Genomic DNA, 21,567 nt, shown 5'->3' with positions numbered 1-21,567 from the left:
TGTCAGAAAAAGCTGGCCAGGAATCCAGAGTGTTACATCAACTATCCTGACGATAGTAGGAGGAGCAATACTGCAAAGCCCAGTGTGGGGGATGGAGGCCCTTGGCCCTGGTGAGGGAGAGCTGACCACAGCTGATGAGGCATCAGCCTCGCCTTTGTTTTGCAGGGACAGAGGCAAAGCTAGATGAAATTGTCCTCTGTATCCACTTCTGCCTTCCCTTGGCGGTCTAATTAATATATTTTATAGAATTGAGTTCCTTAGATTTTTTCACTGTAAAAAAATATATAGAAGGGAACAGTTATTTTTTTCTGCTTATGCAGTAGTTTATTTTTGTTGTAAAAAAAAAAAAAAATCCAAACAGTGCAGAGAAACATCACAGAGAGACTGGAAGACCCCGCCTAACCCTGTGCTGTAGAGATGAATGCTATTAGACATCTAGTGAAGGCTTGATGATTTTGAAGATAGCTAAAGAATTGAAATTGTAACATTATCTATACAGCACCCCCCTAATGTTTTCATGTTTGCATTTTATCTGCTGGTTTTGTCCACATTTATACATATTTTGCATTGTCTGCTTTTACCAGTTAGCATACATCATGAGCATGTTTCTTATTTCTATGTAGTGGTTTTTATAATCCTAATGATTGCTTTCTACTCTAGTCTGTGAATTATTATAATTTACAAAGTCATTCTTGTCCTGTTCAACATTTTAGTTTCCAATTTTATGCTAATTCCTTATTTCAACTTTAACTGAATCTTATGTAGGATATTTTATGAAGATAGTGACTAAAAACTTTTTTCTTTTCTCTTTTGTTTAACATTTGTTCGGTTGTCTATATTTGAGGAGACTCATGGAAGTGACACGATTCCTTTCTTTCTGCAGACAAAACCTGGAACCCTCTCATCTGCAATCTGAAGATGGTGATAGTCAACATCACAGTCACCATTTATTGAGTATTTTGAGTGTGACTGGAGATAAGCACTCTGCTTAAGCCTCATTTAATCCTTATAACAATCTTAGCCAAGCCCTCCTTCCCACGTGTGCCAGTGTTTGTTCAGTTGCTCGGTCATGTCCAACCCTTTGCAACCCCATGGACTGCAGCACACCAGGCTTCCCTGTCCATCACCAACTCCCGGAGCTTGCTCAAACTCATGTCCATCAAGTCGGTGATGCCCTCCAACCATCTCATCCTCTATCACCCCCTTCTTCTCCTGCCTTCAATCTTTCCCAGCATCAGGGTCTTTTCAAATGAGTCAGTTCTTTGCATCAGGTGGCCAAAGTATTGGAGCTTCAGCTTCAGCATCAGTCCTTCCAATGAATATTCAGGACTGATTTCCTTTAAGATTGACTGGTTTGATCTCCTTGCAGTCCAAGGGACTCTCAAGAGTCTTCTCCAACACCACAGTTGAAAAGCATCAATTCTTCAGTGCTCAGCTTTCTTTATGGTCCAACTCTCATGTCTATACATGACCACTGGAAAAACCATGGCTTTGACTAGATGGACCTTTGTCGGCAAAGCAATGTCTCTGCTTTTTAATATGCTGTCTAGGCTGCTCATAGCTTTCCTTCCAAGGAGTAAGCGTCTTTTAATTTCATGGCTGCAGTCACCATCTGCAGTGATTTTGGAGCCCCCCAAAATAAAGTCTGGCACTGTTTCCATTGTTTCCCCATCTATTTGCTGTCAAGTGCCAGTGTAAGCTTCCAAAATACCTCTCGCCTGTGTCAATGCAAGATAGGCAGCCTGGCACAATAGTTAGGAGTGTCAGATAAAAAACAAATCTGACTTTGATAAGGAGAGGCTGTTTAGAAGGATTATTGTAAAGGAGAAAGGACCTGGTGGTAGGGGGAGAGGATCTTGCATTTGGGAGTACATCTGACTGTATGATCTTCAGGGCCCTGAGAGTTAACCAGAAGGCTTTTCCTTTTATGAGGCATTCTTGTGGCTGGAAAGGAGAGAAACCTGAAGTTTGATTAACAAGCATTTTTTTTACCCAGCTTTATTGAGGCCTGTGCATGTGCGTGCTCAGTTGTGTCTGACTCTTTGCGATCCCATGGATTATAGCCCACCAGGCTCCTCTGTCCATAGGATTTTCCAGGCAAGAACACTGCAGTGGGTTGCCATTCCCTTCTCCAGGGGATCTTCATGACCCAGGGATCAAACCCAGGCCTCTGGCATTTGCAGGCAGATTCTTTACCACTGAGCCACCAGGAAAGCCCCAAGTGTACAGCACAGTGTTATTAACTGTAGTCGCCATGCAGGCATTTGGCTACCACTGATCAGTGGGGTCAGGCTGTCCAGCTAATTGATTATGAGGCAAAAAATGGGAATCTGGAGGGTCAGCATCTGGCCTTGTCTTAGGTAAACAAGAGAGACATCTGTGATTCTAAGTCATACAGGGAAGGGTGTTTCTTTGAAGCCAGCTATTTCCCAGAACACAGAAGCAAGGATTCTAGAACCATTGCTGTTTTCCAGGAGTACAAGGCTCTGGTAAAATTCAGCATTGCCAGGAGCACAGGTTTGCAGTGAGTCCTGGCCTGGGAGGCAGGCTGCACCCTCTACCAGTACGGTAGATGTCAGGCATTCACCTAACCTCTTTGAGCTTTGGTTTCCTGAGATGTAAAACAGGGAAGATGATTTTCCTTTTGAAGACTACTAAGAGGATTGTTGTTGTTCAGTCACTAAGTCATGTCCCCATGGGCTTTGTGACCCCATGGGCTACAACACACCAGGCTTCCCTATCCCTCACTATCTCCCTGAGTTTGCTTAAACTCGACCCATTGAGTTGATAATGCCATCCAACCATCTCCTCCTCTGTCACCCCCTTCTCCTCCTTGCCTTCAATCTTTCCCAGAGTCTTTCCCAATGAGTTGGCTCTTCACATCAGGTGGCCAAAGTATCGGAGCTTCAGCTTCAACATCAATCCTTCTAATGAATATTCAGGGTTGATTTCCTTCAGGATTGACTGGTTTGATCTCCTTGCTGTCCAAGGGACTCTCAAGAGTCTTCTCCAGCACTTCCATTAAAAGGATTGGATGAGATAAAGTGACAACACAACCCTTGGCTCTTGATAGTATTCTGCAGCTCAGAAACCTTCCATACTCCTTCCTTATACATCAGATAAAATCTAGACTTCTGTGACCCCAACGTACCTCTCTGAATGACTCTCCCTGCTCCCTATAAAACCCACGCCCAGTCAGACCTAATACCATCACTCCTCTGGATCTTTTACTGTCTCATTCTCCATATCCACTCTTTCTGATTAAATGGAGGGCTCCAGGAGAGATGGACATAGATCAAGCACCGAGGAAGGGCTCACTCTGCCAGCCAGACAGGATAGTGGAATCAACCCCAGCTGTTCAGAAGGCATCCACCCCCCATGAACTTCTCTGCTTGCCAAATTTTTATTTCTTCTTCCTGGCTCACATTAAGCCCTACCCTTCTCCGTCTCAGTTTGTAGAATTCATTGTCTGAACACTACAGAGACCACTGTTTGGTGTGCTCATTGGCCATTTATTACCTGCTACTTTACATTGTTAATTATCTTGCATGTGTATATCACCATCACCCAAATAGAAGGTAAACTCCTGGAACACAGACCAGGGATCTGGTTGCTAGGGATCCCCAACCTGCAACGCCTGGCACACACACATACTGTGTTTGGATTCATTGAATGCATAGTTCTATACTTTGCAAGAAAACCATGGTTATAGCATTGCTTTTAATAATTGTTCTGAAAAGAGATCACGGAGGGACACGGGTTTTTTTTCCCCATCCACAAAAGGAACTGGCTGCGTTTAGCTCTTTGTGTGTGTGTGCTAAGTCACTTCAGTCTTGTCCGACTCTTTGTGAGTCTATGAACTGTAGTCCACCAGGCTCCTCTGTCGATGGGATTCTCCAGGCAAGAATATTGGAGTGGGTTGCCGTGCCCTCCTCCAGAGGATCTTCCCGACCCAGGAATTGAACTTATATCTTATATCTCCTGCCTTGGCAGGCAGGTTCTTTACCACTAGTGCAACCTGGGAAGCCCCTTAGCTCTTTAGGGTGCTGAAGAAAGTGAAAGTGAAGTTGCTCAGTTGTGTCCAACTTTTGTGACCCCATGGACTGTAGCCTAGCAGGCTCCTCCATCCATGGAATTTTCCAGGCAAGAGTACTGGAGTGGGTTGCCATTTCCTTCTCCAGGGAATCTTCCCAACCTAGGGATCGAACCTGGGTCTCCCACATTGCAGGTAGACGCTTTACCGTCTGAGCCACGTAGGGTGCTGGATTACCAATAAGATACAGAAACTAATAGGTGCTCGATCTGTGTGTTTCTGATTCTAATGTATCTGTCTGAATTGCTTTCTCATATCTGAATGTGGTGGCTTCTCATATCTGCCCTGGTGGCTCAGATGGTAAAAGCGTCTGCCTACAATGCGGGAGACCGGGGTTCGATCCCTGGGTTGGGAAGATCCCCTGGAGAAGGAAATGGCAACCCACTCTAGTACTCTTGCCTGAAAAATCCTATGGACGGAGAAGCCTGGTAGGCTACAATCCATGGAGTCACAAAGGGTTGGACATGACTGAGTGACTTCACTTTCTTTCTTTCTTTTCTGAACGTGGCTGAAATGGCAGGGGACAAGCGCTTCCTCTGGGTACACTTTAAGGGCTCCTTGGACTTGTAGCTGTCGAGCTGCTGTCACAGGAGCTTGACTGGCTTTGGCTGTGACTGTTCATGCCTCTCTTCTGCTCTCTGGTTGCCCCACATCATGGTCTTCTCTCCCAGCATCTTATAAGCAAAGCTGATGGAAAATATAGTTTTCTTCTACTATGTTTTGTTGACTGAATCAATATTTCTCCAAAACCTGCATTGTCCTGGAGGAGTGGTGAGGATTAAAGAAAAAAACAAGACCCTATTCTTTTTCTGTAGGTCAGCACCAACAGGTAACCTAATATGTTCCAATATTGAGTAGCTGCACTTCTCGTTTTTGGCTGCTAATATCACCTGCGTCATGTTGCTTCTGATTAACCTCAGTTTTTTAGAAGATGTTTTCCATCCTGAGCACTTTTTTCCCTAAGAAATTCCTATATAATGTGTTATGAGATTCAAAAAAAAAGGATGACCCATCCAGTTAAGGGGGATTGCCAAGGACTTCACAAAGGAGGAGAAATTATTGCCCTGCATTTTTCTGGAAATTTCTGGGTAAGAAAAAGAGGTTTTTATTTGAATGGAAGCAGATAACTTGAAAGGTATCTATGGGAGACACACCACAGGATGCCAAGTTTTTAGTAGTCCAGGCCTCCAATTCAAAATCCTCTAGGAGACAATTATTATTTCCGTGTTACACTTTTCATAGTTAACATATCAGTTTTAGGTAGGTTTTGTTCAGTGTTAACTGAGCTGTTTCTAGGGGCTGTGTGTGCACTTTATACCAGAGAAACTCTGGTATATCTCTATTGCATAGAGTTACTGTATAGAGCCTGGCTCTGACACGAAGAGACACAGACCCTTCCTTGTCCTTCCATGGCCTCTGGGTTCTATCTGGTCAGCCTGTCAGCTGTTATCCCCTCTCTCTCTCTGTCTTTCTGGGCCTGACTCTCTCCCTTGCTCCTCTCAGATAGCTAAGACTCCCATTTAGAAGATAAGATAAAACACCACAAAGCTCTTAAAAAAAAAAAAAAAACCTGCCTAAAATGATCAATTAGGCTGCTCTATGGTTGGGGTGGGGAGAGATTAATGTATGTGTGGCAGGGGTGGGGGGAAGGGAACGGGGGTGTTTCCCCAACAAGTGAGTCTGAGCTGGATCCCAAGCTTAGAAGGAAAGGGTTTTTGTGGTTTCTCTTTAAATTTTTCCATCTCACCAATCTGACCTCAAATTGGTAAATCAGTACTGATAGTAAAGGCCAAGAATATTTCACTAATGTGCTGTTTGGATAAAAATCGGATGATTAGATGTTCCAGCTGGCACCAAACCACAAGGAGCCCCCAGTCCTGTGACCTGGCCGACTCACGGATAGGAATTGATTTCCAGCCCTCCAGACGACTGTGCTTGTTCTGACAAGCTTGGGTTTTCTGCATGCATTTTATTTCAGCACCACTTTGTTTTTCGCTGCAGAGTCTTGAGATATTTTCCACTGAATACTAGAGTCATATCATTAAGTTCCCTTACAGCTCCGCTTCTGTTAAATTGGAGGCCTGGACTACTAAAACCTTGGCATCCTGTGGTGTGCTGTGTCACAGGGCGTGGTTTCCATCCTGTTTTGAGGCCAGTGTCTCTGTTTATCATGATTCAGATCCTCACCACTAGAGGGGTTTCAGGTGATGTCATTAGCTGCTTCTTGTGCAATCTAGTTATTGTTTCACTAGTGGACTTATACTCTCTTTATCCATAGATCCCCTTTTCCTCTCTTCTTTTTAAAATTTTTCTCAGCGTTGGGAGTTCCCTAGCTGTCCAGTGGTTGGGACTCCACACGTCCACTGCCGTGGGCACAGGTTCAATCCCTGGTTGGGGAAGTAAGATCCCACATGCCGTGTGGCACACCACCCCCAAATTTTTTTTTCCTCAATGTTAAGGGTTTTTTTTTTTTACTCATTATAAAAATTTGGAAAATACATGATCTCATCAAGGAGAAAATAAAGAGTCGGACACGACTGAGCGACTTCCTTTTCACTTTTCCCTTTCATGCATTGGAGAAGGAAATGGCAACCCACTCCAGTGTTCTTGCCTGGAGAATCCCAGGGACGGGGGAGCCTGGTGGGCTGCCGTCTATGGGGTCACACAGAGTCAGACATGACTGAAGCAACTTAGCAGATCCCAACAGCTATCAGATCAAAATAACAGCTATCAGATCCCTGATAGTTCAGTTGGTAAAGAATCTGCCTGCAATGCAGGAGGACCTTGGTTCAATTCCTGGGTTAAGATCTGCTGGAGAAGGCGTAGGCTACCCACTCTAGTACTCTTGGGCTTCCCTTGTGGCTCAGCTGGTAAAGAATCCACCTGCAATGGTGGGGGCTGGGTTCGATCCCTGGGTTGGGAAGATACCCTGGAGAAGGGAACGGGTACCCACTCCAGTATTCTGGCCTGGAAAATTCCGAGGACTGTGTAGTCCATGGGGTCTCAAAGAGTCGGACAGGACTGAGCAACTTTCACTTTCAGATCCCAACATACAGAGTTAGTCACTGTTTGCATTCTGGTTTATGTATTCTCAGTCTCTGATCTTTTCTTTCTTAAGCACCTCAATGATCTTAACTTTTTAAAAAATGAATTTATTTTTAATTGAGGGATAATTGCTGTACAGAATTGTGTTGGTTTCTGCCAAACATCAACATAAATCAACCATAAGTATACATATGTCCCCTCAATGATCTTAACTTTAAAAAAGCAGTTTTTCCTAAAAATACCAGGACAATACCCAGATCAAGTCCAATTCCAAAGCAGTAGTTATTTAATTCACTTCAATTTAACAGTACTTCCTTCTCAACTTTAACTATGCCTTATCTCTGTTGTTCACTCACTAAGCTGTGTCCAGCTCTTTGAGATCCTGTGGACTGCAGCATGGTAGGCTTCCCTGTTCTTCACTATCTTCCAGTGTTGGCTAAAACTCATGTCCATTGATTTGGTGATGCCATTCAACCATCTCTTGTCTTAGCTCGATATTAAACTTAATTAGCTAAATCTTAAAAAAAATGCAGTTTTTCTTTAATAACAAGTTAGCTACTAGATATTAGGTTTATGTGTATTAACCTTGGGTGCAGTATTAATCAGGCTTCTCTTGTAATGCTGGATAACAAACAACCCCCCAAACTCAGCAGCTTATACATGTTAGTAAGTAACATGTACTTCCTACTCCTTATGGCCAGGTTGGCTGCAATTTGAGCTGAGCTATGTCAGCTGACTTAGGCTGGACTCCTGGCACCATGGCTGGTTTACACATGACCATTTTAGGGCCTTGGCTGAAGGGTCACCAACTGCCTGTGACAGGGTAGCAGAGGGTGACTGGTGGAAACTTGCCATGCCTTTAAGGCCTCAGCTTGAAGCTGGGGCATTCCCATTCCATCCACATTCAGTTAATCAAGTCAAGTCACTTGGCCACACCTGAAGTCTGCAGGGTGGCAAGGTCACTCCTTGCCTAGAAGGGCCAAGGTGTTTTAGTTTGGGACTGTGCTCTATTTGTTTGTGAGGGGTGTCATAACAGTTAAAACAGACTGGGTGACTAAAGCAACAGAAATATATTGTCTCAGAGTCTTCGATACTAGAAGTCTAAGATCAAGGTGTCAGCAAGGTTGATTTCTTCTGCCTCTCTCCTTGGCTTGTATGTGGCTATCTTCTTCCTGTGTCTTCACATGATCCTTATTTTGTGCGTACTTATATCCTAATCGGAGAAGGCAATGGCACCCTACTCCAGTACTCTTTGCCTGGAAATTCCCATGGATGGAGGAGCCTGGTAGGCTGCAGTCCATGGGGTCGCTAAGAGTCAGACACGACTGAGTGACTTCCCTTTCACTTTTTACTTTCATGCATTGGACAAGGAAATGGCAACCCACTCCAGTGTTCTTGCCTGGAGAATCCCAGGGACGGGGGAGCCTGGTGGGCTGCCATCTATGGGGTCGCACAGAGTCGGACACTACTGAAGCGACTTAGCATATCCTAATCTCTTCTTCTTATAAGGACATCCTTTATATTGGATCACAGCCCACCCTAATGACTTCTTTAACCTTTAATTTCTCTTTAAAGACCCTGTATCCAGGGAATCTCTGGTGGTCCAGAGGTTAAGAACCCAGCTTCCAGTGCAGGGGATGTGGGTTCGATCCTTGGTTGGGGAACTAAGATCCCATATGCTCTGGGGCAGCTGAGCCCCACACTCCAGAGCCTGGGTGCCACAACTAGAGAGAGGTCTGGGCAACACAACAATGACCCGACACAGCCAAATAAATAAATATTTTTAAAAATAAAAGACCCTGTCTCCAAATACAGTCACATTCTGAGGTACTAGGGGTTAGGACTTCAATATACAAGTTTGTTTGGTGGGGGGGCACACACAGATTAGACCATAATACATAGTAAGGGTGGGAAACAAAGGAAAGATTGTAGACAAAGAATACCCTAAGCACTAGTGTAGCTTAGCTTTCTCATTTTTAAATCAGGGATAGGCGAATCTATGCTAGGGGTCTGCTGGGCACTGGATGAGAAAATGCATTTAAAGCCCCTAGTGGTGGAAGTGGTAGGAGTGGGTGTGTGTCAGTCACTCAGTCGTCCAACTTTTTGTGACCGCATGGACCATAACCCGCCAGGCTCCTCTGTCCATGAAAATTTTCAGGCAAGGATACTGGAGTGGGTTGTCATTTCCCTCTCCAGGGGATCTTCCTGACCCAGGGGATCAAACCTGGGTCTCTGGCATTACAGGCAGATTCTTTAATGTCTGCACTGCCAGGGAAACCCCAGGGGTAGGTATGGTTCTACCTCAAATGGGAGGACCAGCTTTCTGGCCCTCTGGCCCTGTTCCCTGGGCGAGCTGGGTGAGCTGGGAATGCATGCAGCTTCTCAGAGTGGCCTGATTTCCATGGAAGCTGTCTGACCACTAGACTCTTGGTAACAAAGCAAATAAGGCCTGTTGGTACTCCAACTGTGGCCTTAGCCATGTCTCCATCCATGAGCTATGGCTCTAGCTTGCAGCTTTTCTTTACCACACATATTTATTGAACACCTGTTATGGTTTATAAGTGTTATGGGCTCCATACTGCCACAAGGCGTGGCCCTGCTCTCAAGAGACTGCAGCCTGTGAAAAAAATAAGTGAGCTGGGAGGTCAAATGAGAAGGTGTCCCTCGCTCCACCTGTGTGTTCAAAGCCTTATGCTGTATAAATCTCTTTGTCCTCCTCTAGAATATCGTGTTAAGGAATGGTTCCGAGACCTTTGACTCCTGGAAGAAGCCCCCTCTGCCTGTGTACACCCAGTTCTATTTCTTCAATGTCACCAATCCAGAGGAGATTCTCAACGGGGAGACCCCTCGGTTGGAAGAAGTGGGGCCATACACTTACAGGTGAGTCCTCAGCACCTGCCTGCCCTGCCAACCAGAAAACGCAGCAGCACCCCCTGTGGCCTGAGCCCCCGTCTCTTCCCATGGGCCTCCTCAGTGTGCTGCACGGGAAGCACAGGTTCTGACTACATCTGTCTGAAGCGCTGCTGGTGGTGGGCACATAGCTGTGAATGAATGGCTTTGTGGATGGGCCAGTCCCAGCCTGTTGTGTTTAGAAATGCAGCTGCTTCTTCCTGAGCTGGAGAATGTGGTTACTAAGCCATGAATAGCTGCTTCCACTCCCTACCCTTTTAAGGTGGCCCCTGATTTTCTATGGCTTCCCAGGTGGCTCAATGGGTAAAGAATCCACCTGCAATTCAGGAGATGCAGGCGGACATGAGTTCGATCTCCAGGTCTGGAAGGTCCCCTGGAGGAGGACGTGGCAACCCACTCCGATATTCTTGCCAGGAGAATCCCATGGACAGAGGAGCCTGGCGGGCTACTGTCCATAGGGTCACAAAGAGCTGGACACGACTGAAGGGACTAAACACATGCATGTGATTTTCTATAGTGACCTTTAGGGTCTTTCCCTTGTTCTCTCCCCACATACCTAGTCTTACGCCAGCTCCCAGAATTCATTGTTAGTCTGAAGACAGGCCTTTCTGTCTCTTCTTTTTCTTTTTTAATTGAAATATAGTTGGTTTATAGCTTCTCTGATGGCTCAGTGGTAAAGAATCTGCCTGCCAATGCAGGAGACCCAGGTTTAATCCCTGGGTAGGGAAGATCCCCTGGAGAAGGAAATGGCAACCCACTCTAGTATTCTTGTCTGGAAAATTCCACGGACAGAGGAGCCTGGTGGGTTACAGTCCATGGGGTTGTGAAAGAGTCAGTCACGACTGAGCAAGCACAGATGAGATGATAGTTGATTTATCATGACTAATTTCTGCTGTATGGCAAAGCAGTTCAGTTATACTGAATGTATATGTGTACATTCTTTTTTTATATTCCTTTCCGTTGTGGTTTATCATGGGATATTGAATATAGTTCCCTGTGTTATATAGTAGGAGCTTGTTTTTCTATCTCTTCTTATTTCTTTCTCCTCCTCTCCTGAGCACAAAAGATAACCAGGTGGCAGAGTGGGTTAGAGTCGTTGGCAGTGACCACTGATTGTAAGCATTGGGGAGTTAGAATTTCTTTAATCATTTTTTAGAAAGATTAGTAGAGGGAGGTGCTTGGGGATCTTATGGTCAGAGTATTTTCCCCACTGTTGCAGTATCTCCCACACCTCCAAGACAGTAACCTCCCCCACAACCTTTGCAAACATCTTTTCAACAAAGTTTCTCTTTACCAAGTTAAAAAAAATAATATTAGAGGAAGCAGATCTTTCTTCAGAACTGCTGTGTGGTAAAAATAGGACGAGATTCCGTCGTAACCGATTGCTCAATAAATGGTTGCTGACTGATGCTGACTGATTCAATCGTTCTGAGTCAGGACTGTCTCGGTGCTGGAACTCAGAGATAAAAGTTCCCTGTCCCTGCCTCAGGTGCTAAAGGTCTGACTCTGGAGTCGAATGGCCGGTTGTCAATCTCCCCTCGGCCACTTACCAGTTCTCTGTGCTTCTGTTTCCTTATCTATAAAGTGGGGATAAAAATAGGACTTCCACCATGAGATTGTTATGAAGACCGAGTCAATGGGTCAGTATTTATAAAGTACTTAGACTAGTGTCTGGCATGGAATTAGTGCTAGTTAAGTGTTTCATGTTATTATTAGTCTTAGTGGATTGTCTTAGTCTGTGTAAATCAATGCCCAGAATCGTAAAGATTAGCTTTATCATCATGAAGTGAAGTGTAAGTCGCTCAGTCGTGTCTGACTTTTTGCAACTCCATGGACCATACAGTCCATGGAATTCTCCAGGCCAGAATACTGGAGTGGGTAGCCTTTCCCTTCTCCAGGGGATCTTCCCAACCCAGGGATCCAACCCAGGTCTTCTGCATTGCAGGCAGATTCTTTACCAGCTGAGCCAGGAGGGAAAGCCTATATTATCATTGTATAGTAGAATTTGGGGAAAAAAAAAAGACAACACTTGGGTCCTCATTTTAAAAAGCATTTTTGTACATTTAATGCCTCAAGAAACTCCATGGACTAGGTTAAGCCAGGCCTGCATTTGAGGGTGTACAGCCAGGGGACTGAAGTTGAGCCAGAATTAAGATTTTTGAGTGTCCTGTTTGTTTTGCAGTTTTAACCATTTTTTAATGATGATTTAAAAAAAATAATAGAAAATATACCATCTTTACCGTTTTGAAGTGCAATTCAGTAGTTTTAAATATATTCATATTGTTGTAAAAACAGACCTGCAGAACTTTTTCCTCTTGCAGATATGAAGCTGTTATAGCCATTATATCACACCCCTTCCTCCTCTCCCCTCAGCCCCTAGGAACCACCAGTCTGCTTTGTTTCTATGAATTTGACCACTGTAGACACCTCATATAAGTGGAATCATACAGTATTTGTCTTTTGCTGTGTTTGACTGAATTCCTTCGAGTGGGGATGATGACTGACTCCCTGCAAGAATAAACTCACCCAAGAACTAAAGGAAAACCCCTACGGTCTTCCCTCTGGGTCTTCTGGGCCTGTTCCTGTCATTGTTATCCTCGTCTGAAAAAAAGATGTAGGTTCTAGTCATAACCCAACGAAATCCAATATTTCATGAAGTCATGTTGTGGGCCATGGCGTCTGCTGCCTTCATGTGCTGTTGTAGATGTGGTTATGGGGGTAAATAAATCCTAGAAGTGAAATACTGTCCAACTGTCACCATACTCCCCAATGTTCCCATCTTCAGTTCAGTTCAGTCGCTCAGTCGTGTCTGACTCTCTGCGACCCCATGGACTGTAGCCTACCGGGCTCCTCCGTCCATGGGATTTTCCAGGCAAGAATACTGGAGTGGGTTGCCATTTCCTTCTCCAGGGGAACTTCCCAACCCAGAGATCGAACCTGGGTCTCCCGCGCTGTAGGCAGACGCTTTACTGTCTGAGCCACAAGGGAAGCCCCAATAAGTGTCAGATCAGATCAGATCAGATCAGTCGCTCAGTCGTGTCCGACTCTTTGCGACCCCATGAATCGCAGCACGCCAGGCCTCCCTGGCAAATCCCAGAAGTGTTACAGTACCATGGCTTCACCATTAAGGAAACACAGATACTGTTATGTCTCATGGTAGCTCTTGCTCAAAATATCATCCATGATCATAAATATTTCAATATTATAGTGCTTGTTAGACCTGCTGCTACATCTTGTTTAAAGTGTCAATAAAGAATCCCACATTGGGACTTTCCTGGCATCCTATGGTTCATTTTTATGAATCTTCTTGAAGATTTTAATTTTTGTAAAAGCATCAAAGAGTACAACAGTAGCTGTCTATAAATGACAAAAGACTTAAATTACATGATTTGATTACCGTGCAGTTGACAAACTTGGTTATTTCTGCGACAGTACAACATTTTAAGAAGTAAGTAGAATCATAACTGAAAAATTATACCAGGACATACAGGACATACTAGATTTTTAAGAATTCCATTGATTTTCTAGACTATGTTAATGACATTTACCCATGCATTATAGCCACTTATTTGACAATGTTTCCCATGTAATTTAACATATCAGATAGACCTAATTAGTTTCATACCTCCTTTGAAGATGTTTTAGGGTTCCTCTTATTGTAGTCAAGAAACAAACTCACTCGGACAATGCAGATAGTGGAGTGCAGTTTATTACACCAGTGGGCCCAAGGCAGAGTCTCCTCTTAGCCAAGGACCTGAACCAGTTTTTTGTGAAAACCTTATATACCCTAAGTGTATGTGCCCAAACCCACCTCCCTAAATTCCCTGAAACTAGTCTGAACAAAGGAAAAAGAAAGATACAATTAAAGTTAACCGGTGATTCATATGCCCTAAGCCTAGGTAGTTAACAGGGGACAATTATCAATAGGCCCATGGTCATACCACAATAAGCATAATAGAATGTTTGATTCTATTCAGTTACACGGATAATTAGGGTATTCTTTTAGGCAAAAGGGAGTCTAGGTATGAGCCCTGGGGCTCTTCCTTCTGGGGCCTGGTTTTCCAGTTGGTATGTCGTTTCCATAGATACTGGGCATATAGCTCAAAGTCCACAGTCCGGTCCAAGATGGAGTCCTGCGTTCAAGAGGGAGCCTGTTCTGTCTGTGTCCTCCTTCACTCTAAGGCATTTGAATGTTAGCTAGAGGTCAAAAGAATTTCATTTAGAATTGACTTGGGGAAGTTTGCCAAAGATATCGAAAGGTTTACAACACTTGGTCAAATAGGTCACTGTGAAAAACTCTTATTTACTTAACCAAAATGACAGATTTTAAAGGCAAATACAGACTGTTACAACACATCACTTAAAAGGTAGAGAAACTTTTTTTAAACTGTTATCAAAAGCAAATCAATATTCCAAGAAAACTTTGTTCTCTTAACACAGAGAAAAAAACAAATTTTGATTTTGTACTAACTTACTTTTAATGTTGAAATTTGTTTACTCAGTTAAATTTTATTTTAATCTTAGCCAGTCCCGACCATGTATGAAACTCTTTTCAGGGTTTCTTTCCCACGATGCTTCTAAAACTTTCTTGTCTTCAGATTTTGTCCTATGCTTTCTTTTTCTTTCTCTCTCTCCAGGACAAAATACCTTCTTTTCCTTTAACAAAATGCATTTCCATTCCTTATATTGTTTTCCCTTTCATACAAAGATGTTTTCCTTATTAATTTGTGTAGTTTTAATTACATATATTAATTAGAATTCTTTTTTTTAAATTTAATTGGAGGATAATTGCTTTGCAATGTTGTGTTGGTTTCTGCCATACATCAACATGAATCAGCCATAGGTATACATATGTTCCCTCCCTCTTGAACTTTCCTCCTACCTCCCCCCCCCACCCCAGGTTGTCACAGAGCACCAGGTTGAGCTCCCTGCATCACACAACAAATTCCAACTGGTTATTTATTTTATATATGGTAATGTATATGTTTCACGGCTACTTTTTCAACTCAGCCCACCCTCTCCTTCCCCCACAGTGTCTGCAAGTCTGTTCTCTATGCCTGCATCTCTATTGCTACCATACAAATAGTATACCTCGCTTTTGAAATGTCATATATGAAGCACTCTATTCTTTTATAGTATTTTGTCCTCATTAGTTCATGAAAGAGATGAACCATCTCATTTCTTACTTTAATTTTTGAATTCCCATTTGTCATAATTTCCCACTTCTATTACTCTTGCCCTTTGATAGGCTCCCTCTTAAAGTGTTTTGGGTTAATTCTACTTGCCTTCTTAGAATAGCTTTTTTTTTTAATTTTTAAAAATTTATTTATTTTTTACTTTACAATATTGTATTGGTTTTACCATACATCAACATGAATCCGCTGCGGGTGTACATGTGCTCCCCATCCTGAACCCCCTTCCCACCTCCCTCCCTGTACCATCCTTCTGGGTCATCCCAGTGCACCAGCTCCGAGCATCCTATATCCTGCATTATACCTGGACTGGCAATTCGTTTCTTATATGATATTATACATGTTTCAATGCCATTCTCCCAAATCATCCCACCCTCTCCCTCTCCCACAGAGTCCAAAAGACTGTTCTATACATCTGTGTCTCTCTTGCTGTCTCGCATACAGGGTTATCATTACCATCTTTCTAATTAGAATTCTTAACCTTTAAAACTTTAATTTCTTTCTCCAAAGAATATATACAGATGGCCAACAGGCACATGAAAAGATGCTCAACATTGCTAATTATTAGAGAAATGCACATCAAAACTACAATGAGATCAGAGTGTCTATCATCAAAAAGTCTATAAATAATAAATGCTAGAGAGGGTGTAAAGAAGAGGGTACCTACTTTCACTGTTGGTGAGAAAGTAAATTGGTACAGCAACTACGGAGAATCATATGGAAGCTCCTTAAAAAGCTAAAAATAGAACTACTGTATGATCCAGCAATCCCACTCCTGGGCATGTATCCAAAAAAAGATGAAAAATCTAATTCAAAAAGATACATGTACCCCAGTGTTCATAGTAGCACTATTTACAATAGTTAAGTCATGGAAGCAACCTAAAGATCCATTGACAGATGAATGGATAAAGATAATATGTGTGTGTGTGTGTGTGTGTGTGTGTGTGTGTGTGTGTGTGTAGTAGAATACTACTCATCCATAAAAAAGGAATGAACTGTTACCATTTGCAGCAACATGGATGAACCTAGAGATTATCATACTAACTGAAGTAAGTCAAAGTCAAATATTATATGATACCGCATAAATATAGTATCTAAAAAAATACAAATTAACTTATTTTTGAAACAGAAACTCACAGACATAGAAAACAAACTATGATTACCAAAGGGAGAAGGGGGTAGGGAGGAATAAATTAGGAGTATGAGATTAACAGATACACACTACTGTATTTAAAATAGATAAACAATAAGGACTTACTGTATAGCATAGGAAATTATATTCAGTATCTTGTAATAACCTATAAAGGATAAGAATCTGAAAAAGGATATTTATATCCACATATATCTACATGTATACATGTATATTTATATCTATCTAAATCACTTTGCCATACACCTGAAACTAACACAGTATTGTGAATCAAGTACACCTCAGTACAAAATTTTAAAACCTTATTTCTAGTGAAAACTAAGAAGTAAGCAATTATGAACTTTTGCATTAGCATTCTGTATATTGACAAACATAAAACACCACTTATACTTTTTAAAAACATGTGCCCTTTTTATGGAAAAGTTTTCAGGGTGGCACAAAACATATTTATTAATGGTCCTAAATATCTTTATGGGATTCCCTGGTGGCTCAGCTGGTAAAGCATCCGCCCACAATGCGGGAGACCTGGATTCGATCCCTGGGTTGAGAAGATCCCCTGGAGAAGGGAAAGGCTACCCACTCCAGTATTCTGGCCTAAAGAGTTCCATGGACTGTATGGTCCATGGGGTTGCAAAGGGTCGGACACAACTGAGCAACTTTCACTTTCTAAAATCTTAAATTTCTCTGTAAAAGGAAACCTAATTTTAGTAAGTACTGTTTTAATATCTTACTTTATTTGGGAATGATCTAGATATTTAGTACATTTCCATCATTTAACTTAACTTAGCAAAACTCTAAAAGTTTTAGGTTACCAAAAATCTGGAGAAACTTATTTAAGTAGATATACCGTAAAACATAATAATTCTGAAAGAGTTCACTAAAGGCTCTTATCCCATTTGCATCTATTGAATTCGTTTATTCTCAACAATCATATTTTACCTGTGAAAACTTCAGGAGACATCAGATCAAATTAGCCATCATTCCAAGCTATTTTTCTTGCTGATAAATTTTATAAGAGAAATAATATGAACATATTTGACTAGGTGCAATAAAAGTAAGTCAGATCAGATCAGATCAGTTGCTCAGTCGTGTCCGACTCTTTGCGACCCCATGAATCGCAGCATGCCAGCCCTCCCTGTCCATCTGTAGTATTTAAACCAACAAACTTAAACGTTAAACCAAGTATTAATGTTGAATATTTCCCAGATCACATGAACCTGAAATTCATTTGGTTTATTTCTAATACAGTTAGAAATATTTAATTTCTAAGTGCTTACTTTTAAGTCAATTAACCAGAGCTCCTTTATAAATTAATATTGATGACACTGTCTGGAGGTAGAGACATATCTATAATGTACACACAGACATGTAACAGACATAATCAGAGATCTCATAACTTCTTTTTATAACTTAGTCATAAATCAGGTATTACAATATAAGTTTATAAAGAACAGTTGGAATAAGTTACATTTATTTGCTCAAATGACTTTTTACAGGGACAGTTGTTTTCAATTCCCCAGAGAACTGTTCTACTGCTTGCTGCTGCTGCTGCTGCTAAGTCACTTCAGTCGTGTCTGACTCTGTGCGACCCCATAGACGGCAGCCCACCAGGCTTGCCCGTCCCTGGGATTATCCAGGCAAGAACACTGGAGTGGGTTGCCATTTCCTTCTCCAATGCATGAAAGTGAAAAGTGAAAGGGAGGTCGCTCAGTTGTGTCTGACTCTTTAGTGACCCCATGGACTTCGGCCTACCAGGCTCCTCCATCCGTGGGATTTTCCAGGCAAGAGTACTGGAGTAGGGTGCCATTGCCTTCTCCGGTTCTACTGCCTAAATGGTATCAAATGATTCATTCATCCAACCACATTTTCTTTAATTTGCTTCTTTGTTTAATCAGTGGGAAGATTTCCAACTACTGGAAATCAGGAGTTCTGTGTTCTAGAACTCTAGGGTTCATTTTATCTTGCCTACAAAAGTTTGCACAAAGCATTTCACAAAAGTCCTCTTTCTGAAGGCACAAGTCAAACCCAGAGCAATTTTCCATAGCGGAAAAAAAGGGAAAATCTCCACTATTCCTTTATTAACTAAGCCCTGAATATTAGCCCCAGTTTTCTTTCATGTTGTGTGGACTCAGGTAAACTCTATTGGTTTCCTTTAATATGTTTAACTAGTCTTACCTTAGGGGCAGATATATATGCTCTGTGATATAATGCCAGGCAGGGAAAGCTTTCCCTAATGAGACATAATGTTTATCTCACAATATAATCAGGCAAAAGAGGTGTAACCGTCTCATATAAAGCCCATTCAAATAGGCCAACTTTTAAAAAATAAATTTTTATCTCATTTTTAGCAATTGTTATACCTTTAACTTTAGCCAAGGGATACCCGTTTGACTGTGTGGATCACAATAAACTGTGGAAAATTCTGAAAGAGATGGGGATACTACACCACCTGACCTGCCTCTTGAGAAACATATATATATGCAGGTCAGGAAGCAACAGTTAGAACTGGACATGCAACAACAGATGGTTCCAAATAGGAAAAGGAGCACATCAAGGCTGTATATTGTCACCCTGCTTATTTAACTTATATGCAGAGTACATCATGAGAAACACTGGGCTGGAAGAAGCACAAGCTGGAATCAAGATTGCCGGGAGAAATATCAATAACCTCAGATATGCAGATGACACCACCCTTATGGCAGAAAGTGAAAGGAACTAAAAAGCCTCTTGATGAAAGTGCAAGAGGAGAGTGAAAAAGTTGGCTTAAAGCTCAACATCCAGAAAACGAAGATCATGGCATCCGGTCCCATCACTTCATGGGAAATAGATGGGGAAACAGTGGAAACAGTGTCAGACTTTATTTTTTGGTCTCCAAAATCACTGCAGATGGTGATTGCAGCCATGAAATTAAAAGACGTTTACTCCTTGGAAGGAAAGTTATGACCAACCTAAATAGCATATTCAAAAGCAGGGACATTACTTTGCCAACAAAGATCTGCCTAGTCAAGGCTATGGTTTTTCCAGTGGTCGTGTATGGATGTGAGAGTTGGACTGTGAAGAAAGCTGAGCGCTGAAGAATTGATGCTTTTGAACTGTGGTGTTGGAGAAGACTCTTGAGAGTCCCTTGGACTGTAAGGAGATCCAACCAGTCCATTCTGAAGGAGATCAGCCCTGGGTGTTCTTTGGAAGGAATGATGCTAAAGCTGAAACTCCAGTACTTTGGCCACTTCATGTGAAGAGTTGACTCACTGGAAAAGACCCTGATGCTGGAAGGGATTGGGGGCAGGAGGAGAAGGGGATGACAGAGGATGAGATGATTGGATGGCATCACTGACTCAATGGATGTGAGTTTGGGTGAACTCCGGGAGTTGGTGATGGACAGGGAGGCCTGGCGTGCTGTGATTCATGGGGTCGCAAAGAGTCGGACAAGACTGAGCGACTGAACTGAACTGAACCCTCTTGTCAATCCTTGTTTGTGCATGCTTGCCCAGTCATGTCCAAGTCTTTGGGCCCCATGGACTGTAGTCTTCCAGGCTCCTCTGTCCACGGGATTCTCCAGCCAAGAATACTGGAGTGGTTGCCATTTCCTCCTCCAGGGAATCTTCCCAATCCCGGGATCGAACCTGAGTCTTCTACGGCTTCTGTGTTGGCAGGCAGATTCTTTACCACTTCGCCATCTGGGAAGCCCCAACTTGATTAACTGTCCCAAATGTTAACCCAAGCAACTGCTAGTCAGGTATCTTGGTGTAATTTTCTTCCAACATTTTTTTTTTTTAATTTTTAACTGGGGTAAATAAATCAGACTTGTTTGGGGCCCCTTTAATGTTAGGGGGCCAATAGAGGCCTCTTTGGCCCATTTAACTTTAGGTGGTGTTGGTTCAGAGCCTTGCTTTTTTTGTTTGTTTGTTTGGCTGTGCCATGTGGTTTATGAGATCTTAGTTCCCTGATCAGAATTGAATCCAGGACACTGGCAGTGAAAGCCTAGAGACCTGTTAGACCACCAGGGAATTCCCTAAAGCCTTTGTTTTAATCTCATCAATGTCCATTTTTTAAAAAATCCCATTTTTAAATGACCATCTAAGGATTTCTATCCTGTTGGGGTGATTTCTATTCTGTTGGGGTGAGTCCCTATAAAATTGCCACCTTGTTGGGAAGCAGTCTCTTGACTTTCTCCTCAGTGTTTCCTATTCCCTTGTTAATTAACCTGGTTAATGTTAATTAACCTAATGTTTTTGGTAGTACCCTAAAGACCCATCAAGGGAAAGCCATGACCACAAATTAGGCTTTCCAAATAGTTTTGTTTTAAAATGCGGGAATTCTTAAGTTACATTTTTTGTATCTGCCTTTTAATTTGCTCTTTTCATGGGCACCAAGAAAACAGCCGTTTATAATACGAGCTCCCTAAGAATTTACCAATTTAGAAGTTTCTTCAATTTAAAGGACCATTGTCTGGCACTGATAAGCAGTATCTAACGAATGAATAAGACACAACGGTGCTCTGTGGCTTCAGTCCGACTCTTTGCGACCCTATGGACTGTCACCCGCCAGGTTCCTCTGCCTGTGGGATTCTCCAGGCAAGAATACTGGAGGGGGTTGCTGTGGGTTCTCCTACAGGGAATCTTCCCCACCAAGGGATTGAACCCAAATCTCTTATGTCTCCTGCATTGGCAGGCAGGTTCTTTACAACTAGCACCTCCTGGGAAGTCCTAACACACAACCGCCGCCCCCAGAAGAGTGCAAAGTCTGCGCCTTCAGCCCCTCTACTGGGCTTTTGTTATCATTTAGTGGATCTGATTTCTGTCGCTTGTGAATTTGCCATTGTTTCCCTACACAGGAAAGACAGAACATTCTGGAAGCTCTGCCCCCCAGCCATTTGATAGTCTCACGGTTCCCTCCTGACTGAGTCAGCTGTGTGTCTGCAGAGAAGGGGAGGCCTTGTGGTCCCCCACTGGTCAGTGTGGACTGGTCTGGGGGTGGGAGTCTGTGCGGTGGGAGAGACCACGCTGGGCAGTGCCGGGCTTGACTGATCGGACACAGTTTACGGTGTTATGTTTCCCAAAGTTGTCACATAGTCATGAGTCCAGAATATTAATGTTTGTGGGAAAATATGGTGGAAGTTCCACATGTAGATAAAAAAAAGACAAAAACGGTCAGTCTGGTTTAAGGAATGTACATGT

General features: G+C 42.7%; 1 protein-coding gene across 1 annotated transcript in view; it reads left to right on the top strand.

The window, feature by feature from the left end:
* The window catches only part of SCARB2 (scavenger receptor class B member 2), an 81,458-nt gene that overhangs the window by 15,418 nt on the left and 44,473 nt on the right, over positions 1–21,567 (top strand). Inside the window, exon 2 of the mRNA XM_061420538.1 lies at positions 9,861–10,018. Coding sequence (XP_061276522.1) covers positions 9,861–10,018 — 158 coding nt within the window. The remainder of the gene's footprint in view (positions 1–9,860; positions 10,019–21,567) is intronic.

Source organism: Bos javanicus, chromosome 6 (genome assembly GCF_032452875.1).
Source record: "Bos javanicus breed banteng chromosome 6, ARS-OSU_banteng_1.0, whole genome shotgun sequence".
Lineage (NCBI taxonomy): Eukaryota > Metazoa > Chordata > Mammalia > Artiodactyla > Bovidae > Bos > Bos javanicus.
The sequence above is the reverse complement of the archived record's forward strand: the minus strand, read 5'-3'. Positions and strand labels throughout refer to the sequence as shown.